Source organism: Gigantopelta aegis, chromosome 6 (assembly GCF_016097555.1).
Source record: "Gigantopelta aegis isolate Gae_Host chromosome 6, Gae_host_genome, whole genome shotgun sequence".
In the NCBI taxonomy this organism is placed as follows: domain Eukaryota; kingdom Metazoa; phylum Mollusca; class Gastropoda; order Neomphalida; family Peltospiridae; genus Gigantopelta; species Gigantopelta aegis.
In genome coordinates this window covers 3,484,145-3,506,852 of record NC_054704.1, presented here as the reverse complement: position 1 = coordinate 3,506,852, position 22,708 = coordinate 3,484,145, and the positions used below count along the sequence as shown (strand labels likewise).

General features: G+C 33.1%; 1 protein-coding gene across 8 annotated transcripts; it reads left to right on the top strand.

Annotated features, from left to right (window-relative positions):
* The first annotated feature begins 461 nt into the window (after positions 1–461).
* LOC121375592 (ELAV-like protein 1) lies at positions 462–21,742 on the top strand. Of its 8 annotated transcripts, none has more exons than XM_041503122.1 (8): positions 462–741; positions 3,311–3,436; positions 4,975–5,200; positions 6,301–6,369; positions 8,835–8,938; positions 9,657–9,810; positions 16,607–16,853; positions 18,458–21,742. In XM_041503122.1, the coding sequence occupies exons 2-8, from the start codon at positions 3,386–3,388 to the stop codon at positions 18,816–18,818; spliced, it is 1,212 nt and encodes a 403-aa protein (XP_041359056.1). In that variant the 5' UTR covers positions 462–741; positions 3,311–3,385; the 3' UTR covers positions 18,819–21,742. The 8 variants fall into 8 exon arrangements, with proteins under 8 accessions (XP_041359056.1, XP_041359059.1, XP_041359055.1 ...); XM_041503125.1 differs by lacking the exon at positions 9,657–9,810 and adding an exon at positions 9,438–9,591 and having other exon boundaries at positions 16,607–16,808; XM_041503121.1 differs by lacking the exon at positions 9,657–9,810 and adding an exon at positions 9,438–9,591.
* Positions 21,743–22,708: the final 966 nt, after the last annotated feature.

Sequence of the window (22,708 nt, the reverse complement as noted above, 5' to 3'; positions counted from 1 at the left end):
TATAAAACCCAGTTAAAAATAAAGTAGTTAGCGATTGTTTTACATAGTGTGTGTTTTAACATGTTTTTAATTTTGTAAAAGATGAAGTATCATTTACGTTTATAGATTTAGTGAATATGAATATGATGCAATTATTAGAATGTACTGGTTCATTGAAAATAAAGCAACCAGCCGCATTTTTAATGCAAATCCCGCCAGAAGCCGAACAGCGAGCGCACCGGTTATTAGTTTGCGCAGAAACAAAATAGGCCCATTTACTAATCTAAATTGTAACTTTACGTGTGTACGTAATATGAAGATTGGAGATAAAAGATTCAATAAAAGTGTGTAGTGAAGCAGTATTACTTAACATACAACAGAGGAGTACGCTTAGTAATATAATGCATATTTATTAACATCGATCGAAGCGTATAAATGCGCAATTGGAATCGTAGTAGCCTATCTGCTTATTTCTAGTAAGGTGTTCGTGCGATTTTGGTTATGATTTTCATTTAGTTATTTAATGTTTTGTTATTATTTAATTTTATTATCCATACCTACATATAGTTCATAATTTTTCATCGCTCTCTTTATAATTTTTTTAGTTCGCTATATTTTGAAGCACGATTTTTTTTTCTTTTCATTTTTCTTATTACTGTGTAGGAACGCACGACACACTCCTTCAGTGGATTACTCCGATTGCAGTTCACATAAAACGTTAACATTTAATTGATATAAATATTGAGCCGCAATATCTTAAAGGTAAGTAATGTTTCGTTCACTAAATTAGGCTAGGTTATCTAAAGTGACATCAAATTAAAATTATAAAAAGCGTGCAGACGACGCATTCGTGTCGAAACGAATCGTGAATAAAAATTTAAATCTAATTTATTTTTTAAATATTTTGTTTGAAATTGATTTTATTACACCTCCATCTTTTATATTTTGTACTAGACAACAATGTTTTGGGGTCTGTGGTGACGGGACATTCACGCTTGGTCAACGGTAGTTGGTCGCGTGCCACCTGTCAGACTTGGCGATTCGGCACGTGGACGCGTCCCAGTTAGCACGAGCCAGACACAATAAAGCCAGAAGCCACGCTGATTCATGACAAAAAGACACATGCTCGGGAAACCACTCATGTGTAACGGCTTTACACCTACTGGGGGGAGCTTGGGTACTTTTCATTTACAGAGAATTTAGAAACACTATATTTGGTTAAAAAAAATTAATTGAAGCATTTTGACTTACATGACTATATTATATCTAGATAGTTTATTATAGACTTAAAAAAATGTTTTCTGGATTTTCGTACAGGTTTTGTTTTAATCAAATTAATGGGGACATGGTAACATTTTAATTTTCAGGACAATATACTGGAAATATGATGTTAACATTCGTGACATTGATCCTGTTTTTGTTGGACAGTAAAAAAAAAAAAACTCTAGGAGTGGGCCTTTATTCTCAATATCCTGAAGTAGCCTATGTCTGGTGAACAAAAAAAGTAGCATTTTCTTTTTTTAGGCAGATTAACAAAAATTATTATATCTTGTTTAAAAAAATAAAATCCTTATGTAGGCCTAAATAGGGGCCTATGCATCTAAAAGTAAAATCCTAATCTGTAAATATTAAGTAAGGTATTAAGATACTGTGCAACACTTAAAATTAATTGAATAAATATGGGTCCTCCTTTGTAGCTAAGGGACAGGTTTGAGGTCATAGGAGTGAATCTTCTTTGAACCCATTCTCTGGTTGTGTTTTTCGTGTCACAACCACTAAACCAGTGCCCCACAACTGGTACATCGAAGACTGTGATACGCCTGTCATTATCTTTATTATTGCTTGATCACAGGGTTTATATGTATAATTATATGTATACATCATAAAGCATTTTGTATTGTATTGTATTGATATGTGATATTCTGTCTGAAAAAGTGCATATAATTATAAAAGATTCCCTATCTGCTATTAATAGAAAAATGTTGCAGGCCTGTTTCATCTGAAGACTCGGGGTCAGACTTACCAGCTGTTTGACTTCCAGTAGCTGCTGATTAGTGATCAGTGTACTCAAGTAGTGTTGTTACACAAAAACAAAACTTTAACTTTTAACTTGTAGCTATTTAATTATCTGCACATTTTAGTTTTATTTAATAATCATTACATTGAAAAGATTGTCAAAATGTTTAGATTGTGAACCTCAGACTTGATGCTTTGGCACCACCTTTACCACCTACATGTATGTATGTACTACAAACTAAACTGGAGATGGACAAGTATCATGATTGTGAAATTAGCTGCAACTGTCCAACATACCTTTCAGGGTTGTCCTACATATCAAATGTGGGCAGGACGTAGCCCAGTGGTACAGCGCTGGCTCGATGTGCGGTCTGTGTGGGATCAATCCCTGTCAGGCCCATTGGGCTATTTCTCGTTCCAGCCAGTGCAACGCGACTGGTATTCTCGTTCCAGCCAGTGCAACGCGACTGGTATATCAAAAGGCTGTGGTATGTACTACCCTGTCTGTGGGATGGTGCATGTAAAAGATCCCTTGCTGCTAATCAAAAAGAGTAGCCCATGAAGTGGCAACAGCGGGTTTCCTTTCTCAATATCTGTGTGGTCCTTAACCATATGTCTGACACCATATAACCAAAATAAAATATGTTGTTAAATAAAACATTTCTTGTATATATGCTAACAGTTATACATAGTGGTTAAATTAGAATCAAATGTAATGATACAATGACTCTTGTTGGTAAATAAATTTATTATTGAACAATGCATTCACTTTTTAAGAAACCTTATTTTGCACATAATGATTATATTGTGTAAGGTATAACAATGCTAATTATATGTGTTGCGTTATTCCACAGTTTGGTAATCACATGGATACAACCCTGTGTGTGAAGTGAGGTGTAAACTCGTGTGTAATAAACCCATGGTGTATCACATTAATCATTGTTTTGTTGTATTCCCTGTAGTGTTTGTAAGTCAAGTACTGACAGTATTGCCACATGTGGTACATTTGTTTTTCAACAGAAGCCAGCCATTATAGCAGCATCCTTAATTCCAGGCGGCCTCTCATTGGCTGCCTCCACATCAGTATTAATTTTCTATACCTTCTCGTGATGCTATTTATGTTGAGGTCAGGCAGTGGGCTCCGTCATTCACACGCAGTCTGCTGCTACTGTTCACACTTTGGTAGCTTAGCCAGTTGCTGGATATCTTTTTTTAGTTTTTTTTTTTTTTTTACTTTTGATTTGGATTAATATTCTCAATGCAGGTATGTAGCATATGTTGTAGCCTTCATCAGTGTTTTTATTGTCTGATTCAGTGGGACAATCCATAGCTTGCTACTGAATGTGAAACTGGCGAGAACAAAGGACTGTTGGTTTACTGCATTATTATCATGGCACAAAGCTGCAGTGCGCCCAACTACCCTCTGTGTACACCATGTATGGTGAGTGAAACGCTTGTCAAATTCATTTCATCTCTAGCATTCACTTCTCTGATGGGAAACATTATTTTAAAAGTGGAACAAACCACTGCATGGATCTTTATTGTCAGTTTGATCGATAAAAGAAAGCCATTTTCTGATGATGCATAAAGCTAACTTGTCTCATGCACGTTGGTTCTTTTTCATCATATTAATACAACTAAAATATTATTTTATTTTTTAAATACTATATCTTTGTATGAAAATGGAAATTTTCCTGTTTGGTGAACATTTTATTGTTTAACATGATCCCAGCAATTATATTCTGTATTGCATTGTAAAAATTTTATTATTGAGTAAATTCTTGAATGTCAAATCAAGACAAATGCAGTAAAACAGCAGTACTTATGCAAAAGTGCAACTTTGTGTTAATGTTTAATAATGTGGCTGTAATTGGTATAGACAATGTTTTCAATATGTATTTTAAATATTAGAATCCGGCCATTTGCTATTAAATTTGGAATACTCTGTAGATATTAAACATTGGATAATGATGTTAAAATTACTAAGTAAATATACAGTACTAGGATTTTATTTTTAACTGAAATTGTTTAACTACTAGAAATTATACATCGGAATACTTGAGTAGAAATTGTCCTTTGTGTCAGTAGTACATTCAGTTTAGTTTATTTGTGTAGTTTCCTAGTCTCAATTCACATTACATCAGTGGACAAGTGAAAACAATCAGTGCTGTTTTATTTTGATCAGTTTAAAACATTGTTCTTTCACTTGATTAAAACTAACCACTTATTTGGACAAGTGAAATATTGGCAGACAAGTAGATGTTTAGATGTTACTGTGAAACCTTCTGCTTATTTCTATTTCTGTGATGTTAATTATAACTGGATTGATTCCACTGAATCTTGTTTTGCTCATTGATTTTTGTTGTTTCATAATCATATTTTACATACATGTATGATATAATTTATAATAAAATGTGATTTATGATGTTGCATCTAGATATTCTCAGATATAAAATAAAAAGCTAATTAAAACAAAATTATTGTACTATTACCATAACGGCATTAGATGAACATACAAATTTGTATGTTCATGTACTTGTATTTTGGCTTTAGATTTTTTAATATAATTTACTTTAACACCCCCCCCCCCCCCCCCACCCCAAAAAAAACAACCCCATAACAACAAACAAACAAAAAAAAAAAACCTTAATTTGGAAATATTGTAGTTTCTTTTAACTGTTAGTACAGAGTATCGTACACATGTATAATTAATTATTATTTTTACATTGAGAATACATATTCATGCAGTACACAGAATAACTCTTGTAAATGGCTTTTAGAAGTTTAGTTTGGGGATTTGTGAATTTTGAAAGGCTGACTGGGGGGGTGGGGGGGGGGGGACACGTTTTTCACTGGCATTTGTTGATAAAACAAACTAAAGGCTTGAGAAGAACTGCTGTAGAGATAAACCTGTCACCAGTGTTGGTGCTTGTCTTGATTTCATACTTCATTGACAGGGCTTCTGGTTTTCTTTTGCAGATCACACTTGGAGATAGTATGATGGACCAAGCCTCCCAGGTGGTTATGGGGCAGGTGACACAGAATGGAGGCACGACCTCTCCCACAGGATCACAAGATGACCTCAGTAAAACAAACTTGATTGTCAACTATTTACCACAAACCATGACTCAGGATGATATACGTTCTCTGTTTTCTAGTATCGGAGAGGTCGAAAGCTGTAAGCTCATCAGAGACAAACCTACAGGTAAGTTAATCTCTCAAGTCTTTGTTTTTGTTTTTCAAATTAGCAAATGTGCTTTTTAAGTGATATGTCTGCAAAAGACACGTAACAGTACTGGTACTTGTAAATAGTAAGTATATATAAGGTAATTTAACTTATATTATTTGAATTAAAGATGTTTCATTTTCATTCAACTATTATTTGCTTTCACTGTTATGACTTTGTTATTTGGAACGCACAATTTTATTTTTTGTCTAAACAAGTTGGGAAAATATAGTCCAATATTTTGCATGAAATCTTTAACTTTTGCTTCTTTTTGTCTTCGTTTTAGAATTTTATTAATTATAAATATGTGCACTATTTTTTACACATCATGATGGTGCATGAGAATGATTGCGTGTCACAGGAAAAAATATATTTAAAGTGTCGCTACATTTAATTAATTATAATTCTTAGCAAATCTTCTTTTTTGTTATTTAAAATTTAATAATCAGGGAATATTTTGTTCAGTATCGCATCATGATTTATTACATAAATTTCAGATTGCTCAGGGCTTCTAGAATTTTTATAAAAATCCACTAGCCATTGGATCAGTCATTAAATTTTTTTACTTGCCATGATTAAAAATTCACTTGCTCTACTTTGAGAAAATACGATTTTACTAATAGGAATAATCGGATATGTCACCTAAAGAAAGAGATGGAGCTTTAAAAACCCTTAGATGAGGGGGGGGGGGGGGGGGGGGGGGGGGGGTAGGATATTCATATTTACAAATAGATTTAAATGCAGCATTTGACAACTTTTTTAGTTTTCACTAGCCATGGGAGTGGGGCTACCATAATCTAGAAGCCCTAGATTGCTACATAATTTTAAAACATACTCCAATTGTTGCTTATCAGTTTTTTTCACACAAAATTTTCCCTGATAACCCTTAAATATATTTTAAAATCTATGATGCTTCTAATATGTGATATGAAATATGGCGGTTACAGAATACTGTAATCTTAAACATTTTGAACAAATATGTTACGGAGAATTAACATTAATAAAGAACCCAACCAAAATTAATTTTAACATTTAATGCAATGTGTTCGATTGTAAATATCTTGGTGTTATCTTTTCAGTGGCGGGTACCTTTTCTAATGCCAAGGAGGATATTTACAAAAGAGCTTTAAAGGCAGATTTCAAATTATGTAGGTGATTTAATTCAACTAGTATTGAAAGTAATCCCCTTAATGTGTTGATTATACAATGACACTTATTCTACGTTTTCATTGTGAAAATAACCAAACATTAGAACTGATAAGATGTTTTTAAAATTGCCTTTGGAAAGTTGCTTGAAAGCATGTAAATTCATCCTTGGCTAATTAGATTCCTGTTACTGTTTCAAACAGCAGTACAGAAGAAAAATTGTGGCAAAGTTTACATATAACTGATAAATATTGAAGCTTGGTAAAATGCTATCAATGTTGTATTTCTCAAAATTAAAAAGCTTATTTGACAGAAAATACAACAAACATTGATAAAAGCAAGACATTTTTATCAAAATGTTACATAAGTTATTCTACAGATGACTTCTCTTAACGGCTGGTTATCAGCCCTTGAAATTCACATCATCTTATGATGGCAATTTAGTACAAAATGTAACAAAGTAAATACCTGATAATGATTTTAAAAATAATAAAATGTGTGTTGTAGATAATTTTTGCAACAGTATTGCTGATTGCCATCGCAAATTTAAATGGCTGATCATGGAATAAGCACACATAAATAATATTCAAGATATCAGTGTGAAAAATTGTTAGTATAGCAGCATGAAATAAACATATTACTGTATCTACTAGAACTGCATGCGTCATGCATACACGGATTGAGTTTCTGAAAGCTCAGTGTCTGTAGATACCAACGCTGAAGGCTTTAAGAGTTACATACAGTTCTAATCTGCCTCTGCTAATGTTACACAGGTAACAGTTTATTTGTAGAAAACATGTTAGATCTATTTTTAACATCCAACAAAGAACAAAAAGCATCGGCTAACATTAATAACTGACATTTTCTTGGTAATCTGCTGGCTATGATAATGATACGGTGAGTGATTATGAATGATAGTTTCTTCCAGATTTTTAATTTTATTTAGAAGCTGGTTTGCTTATACCAGGTTTAACATGCAGTAAAAGTATAGCATGGAGAAACAAAATGGAAAGTTTCCTCTTTCATCTTCTTTCAAAGCACTATTTGTAAATGAATTGTTATATAGTCAAATAAAGATCTATTTTCTGTCAGTTTTAGGTTTGAACACCGTAACAAAAATTCTTAGCAGAAGATCTAATTGCTGTCTGTTCTTGTTGGTTGATGATGTATGTTCACATTCCAACACGGATCATAGAAAAAATGGTTTATTACTTGGGTGCTATTCTCCTTAAGCTTAACACCAGACTGCGATCAAATTTCCCATTCTGTATTGCTTAGCAACACATTTGTATAGTTGAAATATTCTTCGGGAAATAGAAAATATGTAAAAGTAGTTTACTAAAATGCCAAAAAAATACAGGAATAAAAGGATATCCTCGGCTTAAGAAGAAAATATGCACTAAGGTAGGAAATAAGGAAAATCCACATTGTACACTACAACACACATGCCAAGTATGCCAAGATCAATAATGTTACATTATGAACCACATTAAAGTAAATTGTAAAATGTTTGACTCCTCACATCTTCTGTATTTTGCCATTGTATAATCTGTTAAATACTCTTAAATGCTTGAAATCTTTAGTATATTATATATGGTGCATTATTCAATTAAACTTAGTTTTAATACCCAAAACATAGATTTGAAATGACAAGCAGTCGCATGCATCCATCATGTGCATCTCAGTTTATTTTAACTTTGTTACTATATTTCTAGCATGCTTTTCAATGTTGTAACATTAATTAATGTGGGGAAAAAAGGCTTTTGGATTCATTTGAAAATATAAAATTGTTGTGGTACTAATACTTTGTTTTGTCATGTATTTTTGTCTGTTGTCTGTTGAACTAAAACATTTTATTTTGTTGTGTTCGCATTGAGGGCAAAGTTTCACACAAATCATTCCAAATGAATCTCATGGGTTAATTTTTACTAAGTTAATGTTCATTTAACAATTTTTTATGAATTTTGGCAATCATGTATGCAACTGAGTGAAGATATTCATAAATAGAGAGTGGTGTGAATTACAACATGGAGCTGTTGGCAACGAATTGATGCCAGAAAGAGGACATTGTTTTTATGATGATGATTAACATATTTCATTGAAATCTTCTTAAATGTATTCACTTCAGCCATATTTTGGAAACTGAAACAAGCTATTATTTTGTAATCAAACAATTTTTTTTTGAAGTTGAAGTTGAAGTTTAAAATAGTCATTCCCAGGTCTTTATTTTATCTATTGCAACACACATAGTTGAGAAAATGTTACCACTAAATTTATGGGAGAAAACATCATAAATGAAAATATCTTATGACCATCAAGGCTATTGGCTTTGAATAGCTAATGCAAAAACAGCATGCTGATTTTGTGATAATTGTCGCACCTTTTTTTCACCAGCATATTTAATTAACAAGTGTCATAATAAAAGCATTTTAAATCTGAGGATGTGTGTTTTTGTTATGTGTTTTAGGCCAGAGTCTTGGATATGGGTTTGTGAACTACAAGCGAGCTGACGATGCTGACAAAGCCATTAACACACTGAATGGCCTGCGGTTACAGAACAAAACTATCAAGGTAGGTGTTTACTAGGGTGCAGCTGCAGATCGGGGAATCTGTCATGAGAGTGCTACTAAAGTACATTTTGTAAAAGTCTGTCATGTCCTTATACATTTTCATTTACTTTTGTAATTGCATATTACATCATCATCTTCATCATAAGATTTAACTTTATTATTATGGTTTTATTTATAATCGAATTTGTTGACTTGTCAGCCCTTGCATACGTTGACCTGATATATCTAAAAGCCACACTTAACCTCCAAGTCCAAGGAGCCAAGTGCAGCCATACTAACCACCTGCGTATTTGCAGCATAAGCTGGTGTCCACTTCTTCCTTTTCGCATTCTTCTATTTTTAGCACTATTCGTCTTCTCTGCTTTTATATTTTAAAACAGCTATTCATTTCGTATCTTCAATTTTTTAAATTTTGTTTCTAATACTTTTTTCTTTATGATTTTTCTGATTTTTTCATAACACTGTTTTGTTCGCATTTAAGACTGTTTGTTAATTTTCAGGTGTCATTAGCCCGACCCAGCAGTGAAACGATTAAGGGAGCTAACTTGTACATAAGTGGCTTGCCCAAATCTTTGACTCAGTTGGACTTGGAGAAACTGTTTACATCTTGTGGATCTATCATTACATCCAGAATTCTATATGACCAAATCACAGGTACTTAACCTTCTTTATTCCCTCATTTTCACTCCTTTATTTACTTATTCAACAATTATTTGTAGGTGTCATATGCGAGACCCAGTAGTGAAGGTATAAAGGGAGCTAACTTGTATATAAGTGGCTTGCCAAAGTCACTGACTCAGCACGAATTGGAGAAGTTGTTTTCACAGTGTGGACAGATTATTACCTCGAGAATTCTGTATGATAATACCACAGGTCAGATTTCTTTCTCTAGCATGACACTGTCCATGTTATGCAGGGCTGATTTCAGTGTTAGCATTATTTTTGTTATCATTCATTTTACCAGTTATCTTTGCTTTGTTTCTTTGTTCAGTTATTGCTGAAATACTCAATTGTTGATTTGGTTATGTTTCTTGTTTTGTTACTAACTGACATTGGCATGAATAAAGGGCAGTTATTTCCCCGGTGCCAAGGTGATTTTAGGGTTATGTTTTATTTCAGTCGGTTACCAGAATACCTGTTCAGGGATTCACAAGAATTTAAGTTAAACACCATAAAGGACAGTAGTATTGTCACTGCAAGAATGATGATAGAAGAATTAGCAGACTCCGAGATAAAACCAGAGTAGTGTTGAGCCTTTTGGTGTATTAAATACATTGATGGGCAAATGAAAGTTATTATTTAATTCAAATGGCAGTTGTGACAAGAGGGTGAGAAATGTAATGCATTCTTTATTGCAAAAGTATAGGCTGGCTGGCTTTATATAGTTTTGAGATTTTTAAAAGAAAAAGGTATGCAATGGTTTGTTGGAAGAAGAAACAAGTTTGAGATATGGATTGAATCCTCAACTAACGACACTTAAACATGTCCATTATGTACTTGCTTCTACTCCCCCGGTGACCTCCATAACACCATTCCTATAGCCGAGGCACTAGATAGAGATTCATGGAATCGACCACTATTTTGCTAAATGCCCATTTGATTGAACTATGTAGAGATACTGTATTTCAATTTTATATGTACAAGAGATTGTTTTTCAGATTTTTGCAAATTCTGTTCTTTCTTGTTATTCAAAATTCCAATTAGTACCATGTGATGATAATATGAAATTTACCTATTTGCTCTTATCCACTCGTAAAATGTTAGAATTCTTTCTGCTAGGTTAGTGGAAGATTATTCTTATGGAAATAAAAGAAATATTTGCATCAGTTGGTACGATATGATGATTAGATAAATTTCTATATTTTTGCTGACTAAAATATAGCTTTTGAAGATGGAACTACTATTTTTACCCTAGTTGTGATTAGTAAATGAAAGCTGACCTTTGACCCTACGATGTAAACAAGCAATGATATTAAAATATAATAATAAATAACTTTAATAATAACAATATATTTAGTGTTACAAAATATATAATTTAAATAAGAACCATCTTTTTTTTTAGCTCAGTTGGTAGAGTGCAAAACTCTCACAGTGAGGGTATCTGGTTCGAATCTCCTCATTGGAAGTTGATTTTTTTGTTACATATAGATATTCCAAGCAGCATGGACCTAGCTCTAATCTGTAAAATTGTGAAATAAATGCACAGAACTTCACATACGTTGTTTTTGCTTCCTGTTTATTGCACGAGTTTATTTTGCGCAAGAGTAGCGGTCGAGTGGTATGTTCTTTTGCAAAATAAACGAGTGCAGTAAATAGGAAGCAAAAACAACGTATAGGAAGTTCTGTATTTATTACATAGTTTCTTTTACATTTTACAAAAACGTTTTTTAATTTAACGTCATAACAACACTTTGTTAAATCTATGATCAAAACTCGTTTCATGGATTCATTTAATGTTAAGAATCATACTCTGCAGCAGCCTTGTGTAATGTTTCAAATATGATATGACGTCATTTGTAAATCATATATCATGTAAGTAAATAAAAGGCACTAACTGCAGTAAAAAGAAAAAGGGAATTCCCCATTTAAAAGTTCCGGTCCAGATTGCACATATGTGCGATACAGGATAAATTTATTACACAGTTTCAAAAGGCCTTTATCACTATAGTAAGATTGAATAGGTATGTAATAAAGTGGTTCATTTCATTAAAAATAAATTGTATTATGTAGGATTGCAAGATAAATACAATAACTGTATTAGCTTTATCCTGCTCAAGCCAAATGATGAATGCCATTCAGCTCAGTTCAACATTCTAACCTTCACAGGATAAAGCCAATATTTTAACCAGTTATTCTGTATTTATTCTGCAACCACCATTTCTGTTGACAGAATATAACGGATAAAGCAAAGTTATATCTGTATAGTAGCAAGATATGATTTCTGACGTCACACGCATAGCTGCATTACAAAATCGCTCATTTGACCTCTAGGTCATCATACAATGTGGCTGAAATAACAAAAATAATAGCTTTTCCACAGCAGGATAAAGATAATAACTAGTTAATGATGTCGGATATCTGCTTTATCCCATTTGTACCTTCACAGGATAAAGCAGATATCCAATGTCGTTAACTAGTTATTCTCTATTTATAAGAGTCAAAACTTTTAAGTAAATTTGTATTTATTATGTTAACAGAGAAAAATATCTTGTTTTTTAAATTACATGATTATCTGCCTCTTAATAATCATCAGGAGATACAAATGGAATTTTTTTGTTAAAAAATAGTCATTTTGTATGAATACCAGAAGAGCACATACATCATTTTGTAAGTATACCAGAACAGTACTTTCATAATTTCGTGCACATACCAGAACAGTATTTTTTTTAAAGGATGCAAATATTCAGGATTTTTTTGGAATTTGGATTTTACCCTTACCTGAAAATTAACTAACCTTGTTCTTTGATAATTTAAAAATTAAAAATAAAACAGAATTTTTTTTTTTTCCAAAACCTGCAAAGTCTTCTAAGTATTTTGTCCGGTCATTTTCATCAGTTTTTGTGACAGCAGAGGAATATATATTTGACCTAGTATGTAATGTAAATAGAAATAAGATGTCAGGTTGTGAAATCTTCTTTTTTTTTTAAATAGGATGCACAAATACTGCCTGTCATGACAAGGTTTCTGTCATGTTTCAAATTTTAAAATGAAGTCCAAAAAACCCAATACTAATTTAATTAATATGTCAGGTGTTGGTTGAATAGTATTCTACAAAGTAAACAGTAGTAATTTATTGTAAAACAACAATTTATGTGAAAAATAGTTTTGATACAAGATTTATACGTATATATTTCGCGACACTCTATGTATAAATTGAGTGCAGCAGGTAATAAATCAATATCGCACTCCAGGCAGGTTCAGGGGCAAGATGTAGCCCACTGGCAAAGCTTGGTGTGCAGTCGGTTTGGGATCAATCCCTGTCAGTGGACCCATTGGGCTATTTCTTGATCCAGCCAGTGCATCACGACTGGTAGATCAAATGCTGTGGTATGTGCTATCCTGTATGGGATGGTGCATATAAAAGATCCCTTGCAGCTAATCGAAGAGAGTAGCCCATGAAGTGGCGACAGCGGGGTTCCTCCCTCAATATCTGTGTGGTCCGACACCATATAACCGTAAATAAAATGTGTTGAGTGTGTTGTTAAATAAAACATTTCCTTCCTTCCTTCCTTCTTTCCTTCCAGACAGGTTCCTAAGTGTGATTTATTTTATACAGCTAAGAGTAAGAATTATCAGCAGCACAATGTTTCAAAGCCCAAGGTCTGATGTTCTGAGACATCTTCAGCATCATCAGGAAAGTTAAAAGCACAAAAATAGAGCTGTTATTGTAGAGAGTGGGATTTAAAGCTAGATTATTTTGAAGTAAATTGCATCTCATTTGAAATAGTTTGCAATCAAGTATTTAATATTTGTATCTAGTGGTAGTCTTCTTCTTTATTTTTTAAACCCCACTAAAAACCACCCCAAAACTGTTATTATCATCTGAGAGCTGATCGCCAGTAGTTTTATGTACATAGCCAGCAACATTTTGCTGTCTGGCAGCTGTTATTTACATCACACGCTTGTATTGTATTGCTCACCGAGCAAGAATGATGAATTTTGTCAGTTTTACCTGTGGAACCATATACACAGATCTCGGCTATTTCCATGGCAGCCCCATTGAAGTTTCCATGGTTGTATTCTGTTGATGAAGTGATCTGTTGCTAAGACTAGTCATAGAGGATCACATTCCAATTGGTAATCTGTTTTCCAAGGATCACATTCTAAGAGGTGACCTGTTTCAATATCAGTTGCATTTCAGATTACATTATGTTAAGTGTGAACTGCAGCTAATATCTTTTTGTAGCAAATCTGCTAAAAAGCTCACTTCAGAATGTGTAATGAGTTGGGGGGGGGGGGGGGGGGGTCATTTTATGTTCAAGGTAATTTGCATTTCAGTACATATTTGTAAAGACTATTTGCCAAATTGCTAACCTGAAGAAAGGAGAAAAAGAATTGTTGAACAAACACTTTACGTTGTCATCATCCAGGTTTTGCAGCAGCCAAATCAAGTCTACAAATATAATATCAACACATGGTTGTCAAATCTTTGTTGCAGTGAAATGATGGTCACAAAACTTCAGAGGGAAGGGGAGCTGGAGGGGCAGATTTCAACTACCATAATTACCAAAACTGTGTGTCGTCAATTGATAAAGTATATCACTGTTGTTATGATTATTGGCTGCAACAGCCGTGCTTAATGAATCAATAAGCTATCCCTCTCAGATCATTGACATGTATTGTGAAAACTGCAGCTGATCAATACTTGACACATTAGTTGGCTTTAATGGCATCAACAAGTGATGAATACCACCAGTCAGACTGGCTGTTGCTATGTCAACACAGGTTTCGGTAGAAAATAATTTGGCAACAAATACATACCAGTGTTTTATCACCTGTGTTTCTAGACTCCACTAATAGGCATCATTCCCCAAAGGCTATGTATGTTTTTATTCCAAATTTTGGACTAAAAAGTTCCTAGTCTGAATGTAAATATTCCATTTGTTTATTATTACATAAAGATATATTATGAAAACTGTATGTATCACTTGATAAACACCACTTGCCTCGCCCATAATATTTCATAATACAAAATAGATATATTAATTTGAATAAATACAAGTATATGTATAGTATTACCATTAAATGAAACTGAAAATTCCCATTGTAAAATGAGGTTTAAATTCCCAAAGTAAAATCATGGTGTCCGTCAATTTGTAGAAATAAAACTTGGCTTATAAATTATAGGTATGCGCATAATATTGCAGTGCACACATTATTGTAATTATATCTGAAATATTAAAATAAAGTTTCACAATTATTTGGATTATGGATTAGACCTTTAAACATATTTTTCTAATGAGCTCTATCCAGTGCTAATTTTGATTTAGTAAACTCGTCTGGGTATGGCAGTCTTCTTGGCAGTGCAAGGGGGATGTATTGTCCAGTAAAGGATCTCCTCAGGAATGGCTGTCCTCCTATAGATAAGGTACCAGATAGAGATTCATAGAATCGGCTACTATTTGGCCTGATACCCATTTGACTGCATTGTGCAGAGATAAGGCTCTGACCATGTATTACAGTTTTGTCATTCAGATTTGTGTACAGGCTGGGTTTTTTGTGAGGGTTTTCTGGCTGCTTTATACCTGCTGTTCTATCAATACATTGTACTGAAATTTCAAATTATTGCATTGATATACATTTAGATGGTGCTTTGCAATTTGGTAATAAATAATAATCAAAACATTTAGCATTTTGATTAATTTGTATACAGGTAATTATTTTGTTACATCTTTTAGGAATAGCCCATCATCTATTTTGGTCCATAAAATGATCATTAATAATAATTTCCTCTATTGTTTTCCCCTTTAATTTTGATTTATGACAAGTGTTTTGTCATGCAGGGTGGAGTGTTAGACATTTACATCTTACACATCTTGTGACAGGCAATAGAAGAGTTCTCATGACTTTGTTTTATATACAGATACGATTTTGTTTTCAAATCTTACTGTAAACTATCACAGGACTGGTTAAGTTGTAGATGGCCGGAAGCAGTTGGTTGTGAAACGTTTGTAAATGGCTGACCTCTTGTCATTCAGGTCTATATTGATTGTTGTAACAGATGTGCTCAACCTGAACACACAGTCAGTTTGCTTATGTTATCACGTTGATACATATTGTGTTTGTGCTTTTCTTATGTTTGATTTCAAAGTTATGCAGTTAAATAAATGCTCATTTATCACATCTATATGTGTATTATTGGCAATAGCTTCGTAGCATGGCACCAAGGTTGTCAACTGCTTTTGTATTGTCAATTAGACAATATCTTGAGACAGAAAGTTTTTACATTATTTAGTTGGGGAGGGGGGGTGGGGGGTCTTGTGTATGATATTTTCCTTTGAAGTGCTGTCTTGCAAAATAGTATTTGGTGGTAGTGGATAGGATGTGGGCATAATTTAAATGTCTCAAAATTTACATTAACACTAAATTAAGGAGGTAGAAATGGATAAATTAAAAAAAAAAATATATATACACTTTCTGCTCATGAATGAATATATTTAGTTTGTGTTACATCTGTTATGGTACAATGTAGAATATATGAAAGTGAGTCATTCGAAATGCTAGATTGCAGCAGACATTTTACTTGTGGTTTTACTGTGATGGTGTTATTGAGTTGATTTAGTTGGTGACGTTACTGCAGCAGTCGTGTGCTAAGGTCATTGAAGCCCCTCTCACCGACGGTGGCCATCTTAATCACAAAGAAACCTTTTAGGACAGAAATGCTTTTCTTCAAAATTGGTTGATACGTGAACTCTGCTACATGTACTGATCTGCATGAACATCATTTACTATTGACAGTCATACAAATCCATGTATAGAACCTTAATGATCTTCACTTTGATCCTTCTAGTGAGAGGTGACCTTGCTGAAATATTATGTAAACAGAGTGACCTTTATGAAAATCTGCATGTGGCTGTTTGTGTTGTGATGTTGCAAACTTGTGTTTTCCAGTATGAATTGTCATCTTGATGTTTGTTATACTCATAGATTGTCAATTCTGCATTTTCAGGATTATCTAAAGGTGTTGGTTTCATTCGGTTTGATCAGAGAATAGAGGCTGAACGTGCCATTGCTAAGCTAAATGGACACATCCCAGAGGGAGCCACTGAAGGAATTACGGTTAAGTTTGCTAACTCTCCAAGTTCGAACAAAAACGTAACAACTTTGTCTCCGATGGCACTGGCAGCTACCTACGTCTCACCGACCAGGAGGTATTTTGGACCAATTCATCACCCAACAGCAGCAAGCAGGCTGAGGTTAGTTGATGGTTGTACACACCCGACCGTTACTTGTTCCAACTCTGTCCTTTCCCGGTTTCAAAAACATAATACTCTTCTATGAAAATTGGTTAAATATCTTTTAAATATCGACTGATTTTATATCAGATCCCACATAGTAAAATGTTTCTCAGACTCTGTAACTTCATTGGCAGTCGGCAACAAATTTGTTCATTTTAAAATAACATTTAAAAGAAAGAAGCATTGCTTACTTTGATGGTACCAATGAAAATACATTCTTTTTCATAAAATATTGAAAAAGAGAGAAAGAAAATATTAGATTCTGAAAATGTCTGAGAAACTATTTTTCATAGATACTTGTTAAATTGTATATATTCTAAATCTATAGCTGTAAAATAAATGTTACTACAATTGTTGACCTATTAAAATTGGCATTCTAACAATTGGCTATCAAAGATTACTTGCAACCATCAAGTTACCTTAAATTGAATTTTGTTTTTAGTCAAATGACTGATCCCCAAAGAAGCACCATTTGATTATTGCACTTTATAAAATTTATTTCTCTGCTTCTTAGATTAATATTATTTTTTGTTATGGTATTTATTTTTGTCATTTATTATCATATTTTCATCAATTAAATAAACTATTTCTTAAGTACAGTAAGTATATTGTTGTTTAAAAGCCTTTTTGAAGTGGGGTGAGGAGGGTAAAAGAAACTGGAAATCTTATGAATTCTTGAAAATATTTTCTCCCACAGTTCATAACTGAATGAAGACACTGATGATATTGACATAGCATATTAAAACGAAAATTGATTTTAAATTAGTATTCCAGAAAAGTTTGTTATAAGATATGTAATTATTCATTCAGTCGATGGTTATTTTCAATTTCAGTAATTCTAATCAAAAGTACATTTGGCTGTTCTGCAACATTATATGCAGTTTACAATGGGTAGGAATAATAATGAATACCTTTATTTGATATTTGAGAAAAACATAAATTACTGTGACCTATTTCAAACTTGAATAATGTTGAAATGAAAGTTTCTTCAAAACGTGTGGCCTTCAAAATTATCACTAAAACATAATTGTATTTAGGGGGACTTTTGCCTGTTCTTTTGTTTTATTGTTTACTTTGAACTTTTATTCTTTGTTTACATTTGTTGTTTTTCAGTTTTTAACGTGCCTGCAATCCTATCATCCTGTTAAGATTCATATTTTAAATATGTTTTATGTTTGTGTGAATGTTTAATGTGATAGTAAACTAAATGTTCTCTCTGTTTTTAAAGTATTTTCAAAATTGATGGTTATCAAATAATAGAAATCTCTTTATTTGGACCAACTGTAAAAATGAGGAGAGTTTGCTGTAACTTAACAAACTCTTTAAAATTACCTTGACTAACAAATTTTTTCTTTATTTTTTTTTCTTTGAAATGTTAAAAATAACATAATGAAAAACCATTAACCCATATTTAAAATGGTGGTTCATGTTACAGCAAACTAATTTGTTTTTAAACGATTGCCTTTATTATGAGAGACTTTGGTTTGTGTTCTTTATATTTGTATTGATTTACGTTTTTATCTGTTTTATTAGTGTTTGCCAAACTGACTATGTTTTTTCAGATACTCGCCGCTTGAAGCTGGATTATTACCGAGCACTATTCTCCCGACAGCAGCTGCTGCTGCAGCAGCAACAGCTACAAGCACAACCAATGCCTTGAACGGCACGGGTTGGTGCATCTTTGTGTATAACCTGGCCCCAGACACCGAGGATAGCGTGCTGTGGCAGCTGTTCGGACCTTTCGGTGCTGTGCAAAGTGTCAAGGTGATTCGGGATTTCCAAACCCAGAAGTGCAAAGGATTTGGCTTTGTCACTATGACCAATTATGATGAGTCGATGATGGCAATACAGAGTCTGAACGGCTTCAGTCTCGGCAACCGAGTTCTACAGGTGTCGTTCAAAACCAACAAGTACAAATCATAAAACAAAGTCTCCTTTGTCATCTAGTCACCAGTTGATATATACATTTTGGAACCAACACAGATATACATATTCATTCAGAAAAAAAACCCTGCAACTTGCGAACCAAGAAGTGTTCATTTTTATACTGTCAAAGTACTGTATAAAAAGGTAAAACTGAAACTTTATGACTCATAATAACATTGCATAAATGGAATCAGATTTGCCGTAATGGTTTTGAAAAGTGCATTGTGGGAGAATCTCAATTTCAGTTTAACCACTTGTATTCACCCTTCTTCTTTCTTTTGTGCATAATTGTTTTATTGTTATTTTGTTCCGGTGTATATTGAGTTGTCTGTATTTAATATTTGTGTTTACATTTTGAAATAGCTTTTTGTGTCCTAGGAAGTAATGGATCTGTGAAAAAATCATCTTTGCATAATTTATTATCCTTTTCTTTTCTTTCTTTTGTGGAAATGTGCTTAAAGTGCACGTAGCAAGCTCACGGTTGGATTATTTCAGTATTGTTACATGTTCAATTTGAGAATGTTATTTATTGCATTATTTATTGAGTCCATGGTTCTTTATTTCTTTTTGTTGTGGTCATTTACATTAAATTTTGGTTTACTTTCATTTTCTTGTGTTTGTTTTGTCTTGCATGAGCCTTTCCTAACCAGGTTTGGCCAGTCTTTTATTTTATTTACTTTTACTTGGTCATTTTACGAGGGAGTTGATCTGTAAACACTAATACCATACAAAAGAGACGAGTGACACACTGAAACAAATGTGACATGTTGCCTCTAGTCGTTTACAGTCAATAGAAATGTCTCAGTGATTTTATTTCTTTTTTTTTATTTTACTTTTATTCTGATTTTCTTTCAAGTTCCTGCATGCATTTAGCTAAAACACTAACAATGCATGTTTGAAGTGAATGAAATCTTGATGTTTGCGATATTTCACATGCTCTCATTACTCATTGTTATGCTATAAAACGATGTATCTTAGCTTTTCTTGGATACATGCTGAAAAATACATCATTTACATAATATATACATGATATCTTCCACACAAAAAAACTGTTGATGAAATATTTAATTTACCTTTTTAACCAGATTTCAGCTCTTAGGTCACAGAGTTTATGTATATATATTATAATATTATATATATATATATATATATATATATATCTATAAGACATCACAAGAAAGTGTCTTTTATCCGATACCAAGCTTGCTTGAACAATATACATATATACACTGATATCAAGCACACGTGGTATCCTCATCAGAATCATAAAACACTTTTAACCTCATCTTACGCGGACCTGACTGAGTGTCAAGGTTGTTACACATGAAGTCTGAGACATTCCGAGGAAGCGCGTTCTCCTGGAGTCGTCTGTAACGTACAGTGATGATGACGACGACGATGACAGTAGTGTGCACGTTTATCAGCTGAGAATTTTATGTACATATTGGACAGTTAAATGTATAAATTTGCAATGTTGAGAGCTGTGCACAGTGTGATCACCCCAATTCCAAGTTTATAAACATTTTTTATACATTTGAGAGAAGAACTGATTATATGTTTAGAACCTTTACTGCTCTCTTTTGAAAGAGCTCCACCTTGACAGTCTTGTTGGAAAATTGTTTTTGATGTATAATTGTTCTATTTTATGGACAAACAGCAAATATTCTTTTACAATGACTTCCAGTGTCTCCATTTTTAGGCCCTGTGGCCAGAATATATATGCAATTCCCTTTTATCCTATTAGTCAAGGAAACTTTATGAAACTGTGTGGTCAGTTTGTTACATGTGTGTTATTCAGTTTTGTGGCCAACTACTGAGGTGGCAAGTATTTCCAATCTGTGGCTATATAGACGTTATTTCCTGTTAAGAATAAAATCATGTGCCAACAACCCAAGAGTGCTATATAGTACGATTTTGTTAAATTTCTGGTTTCACATTTTGAAAACACATACAGCTTCATTTGTGACACAGCAGAGGTAAAAGTTCAAAATAAGTTATGCATCATTATTTCACTAGGAAAAATTCTTATTTCCAGTTTGTAATTTTTGTTTCAATAATTCTGAAACAAATTTCAATTCAATTTTCCATCAGATTGTTTGATTCGATTTTTGTTCTCTTTCATTCGTTCCTTCATTCTAGTTTTCATCAGAAACTTTAATTGTATTCAGAATGTTTTTACATTTACGATTTTCTTGTTCAGTGTTTTAATATTGTTTGAGACTTTTTTCTCTTGATTCATTCCATTGTATTTTTGATATTGGGTTTCTTGTTTTGGTACGGGCGTGTTTCTACACCGTACAAACTTATAGACAAGTCGGGGGCAATGTCCTACCAGAGCAAACCCTTTATGTAAGAGTTTCACTTTTTAACTGTCTTGATACATGTGCTTTCTGCTTTTGCGTTAATATTACCCAGTATTAGGATGTCTTGTCCCAATAGCCATGTTTTAAGCAGTGCTCCAGATAGATTAACTCATTTAACAAAAACCTGGTAATTTTGAAAAGTACCATTTAGTTTTTTGGGGGACAAAAACCTGCTTCTGGACCATTGGTGTAAGAAATGATGCACTATATTAGGCATGTCTGTATTTTAGCTGCCTATATCCTTGTGGTTTATTTAATCAAAGGAATAATTATCTACTCTGGTTTTCTTTGACACAAATATTGTTTTCGTTTTTGTTTTTTAATATCAATTAATGGTAACTTAGATGAAATAATTTGCCACAAAAACACCTTATCTGGAGCTCTGTGTCCTTATCCTCAATCAAAACCTTCATTATTTCTGCAGTTTTATTGTTGTACTGAAAAGAAATTCTATCAGGCTCTAAGCTGTTGTCAGTCATTATTTGTAGTTCAGTTGTATTGCAATATTTGTACTTTTACATGTGAACTATTTACACAAATAAAATCTTGCAAGAAAGACCCTTACGCATGGTTTATCAATAGTGTTACATCAATTTGATTGCTGTATACCAGTACATAACACCTAATGAATGTTTTCTCTTTGACCTGGGAAGTCGTCGTCCTAGTAAACATCATGTGATGGTTGTTATTTATCCAGGATCTCTATCATTATAAGTAGGCAGATATGATCAAGCTATAAAAAATTTAGGATGATTTTACCAATAATTATTTATGTAGGTTGTAGTGTGGTTAGGGCGGCTGGCAAAAATAGCCTAGCTGTTCACTGTTCATCTTTAAATTCAAATATATTTTCAATCATGGTTACAATAATGGACTTTTTTTTTTCTTTTTTCTTTTTTTTATATATATATTTTTTTAATGAATTGTGTAAAGGTTAAAATATTTGAACTTTGAAGGTGTTCTGGTAAATGGCACCAGTCTGCATTAAAGCATGATACAATCCAATCCCACAAGGCAATAATATGTTATGTATAAAAGAGTTTTTAAAAATACAAAAATAGAAATGAATCTTTAAGGATCCAAATTGGTTAGAAAATACACTTGCTGGCACTACTATTTACCAACATTTTACTGCCGGATAAATATAACATTACTTATCACATTACATTCTGATTTAGGAACTGTGGGCGTTTTTATCTTACTGACATTTTCCACAAGATATTTTTGTCTGATGTGAAGCCAGACCTTTTTGAACAACAATGAACTGTTAGCAGCTGATTGCTATGTGGGAGTCCAGTTGTATATTTACCATTTCTATTAATGACTGACAGTCTAACATAACCATTACATATACCAGTACCCTCAGGGAACATCCTGTTTGCATCATATTCATGAAAGAATATTTTTTTATAAATTGATGTGTCATAGTTGTACGGCAGAATATGTTCTGTTGAGACAAGGAAGTTAACTGTTATCTTTAGGGTATCACAAGTACATGGAACATTGTAAAACATATTGACATGG

Excerpts from the sequence above, each read along its gene's own strand:
- LOC121375592 (XM_041503122.1), top strand. The coding sequence starts at position 3,386 with ATGGCACAAAGCTGCAGTGCGCCCAACTACCCTCTGTGTACACCATGT. Across the intron at positions 5,201-6,300 it reads CATCAGAGACAAACCTACAG|TGGCGGGTACCTTTTCTAAT; the intron begins GTAAGTTAATCT and ends TTATCTTTTCAG. Across the intron at positions 8,939-9,656 it reads TACAGAACAAAACTATCAAG|GTGTCATATGCGAGACCCAG; the intron begins GTAGGTGTTTAC and ends AATTATTTGTAG.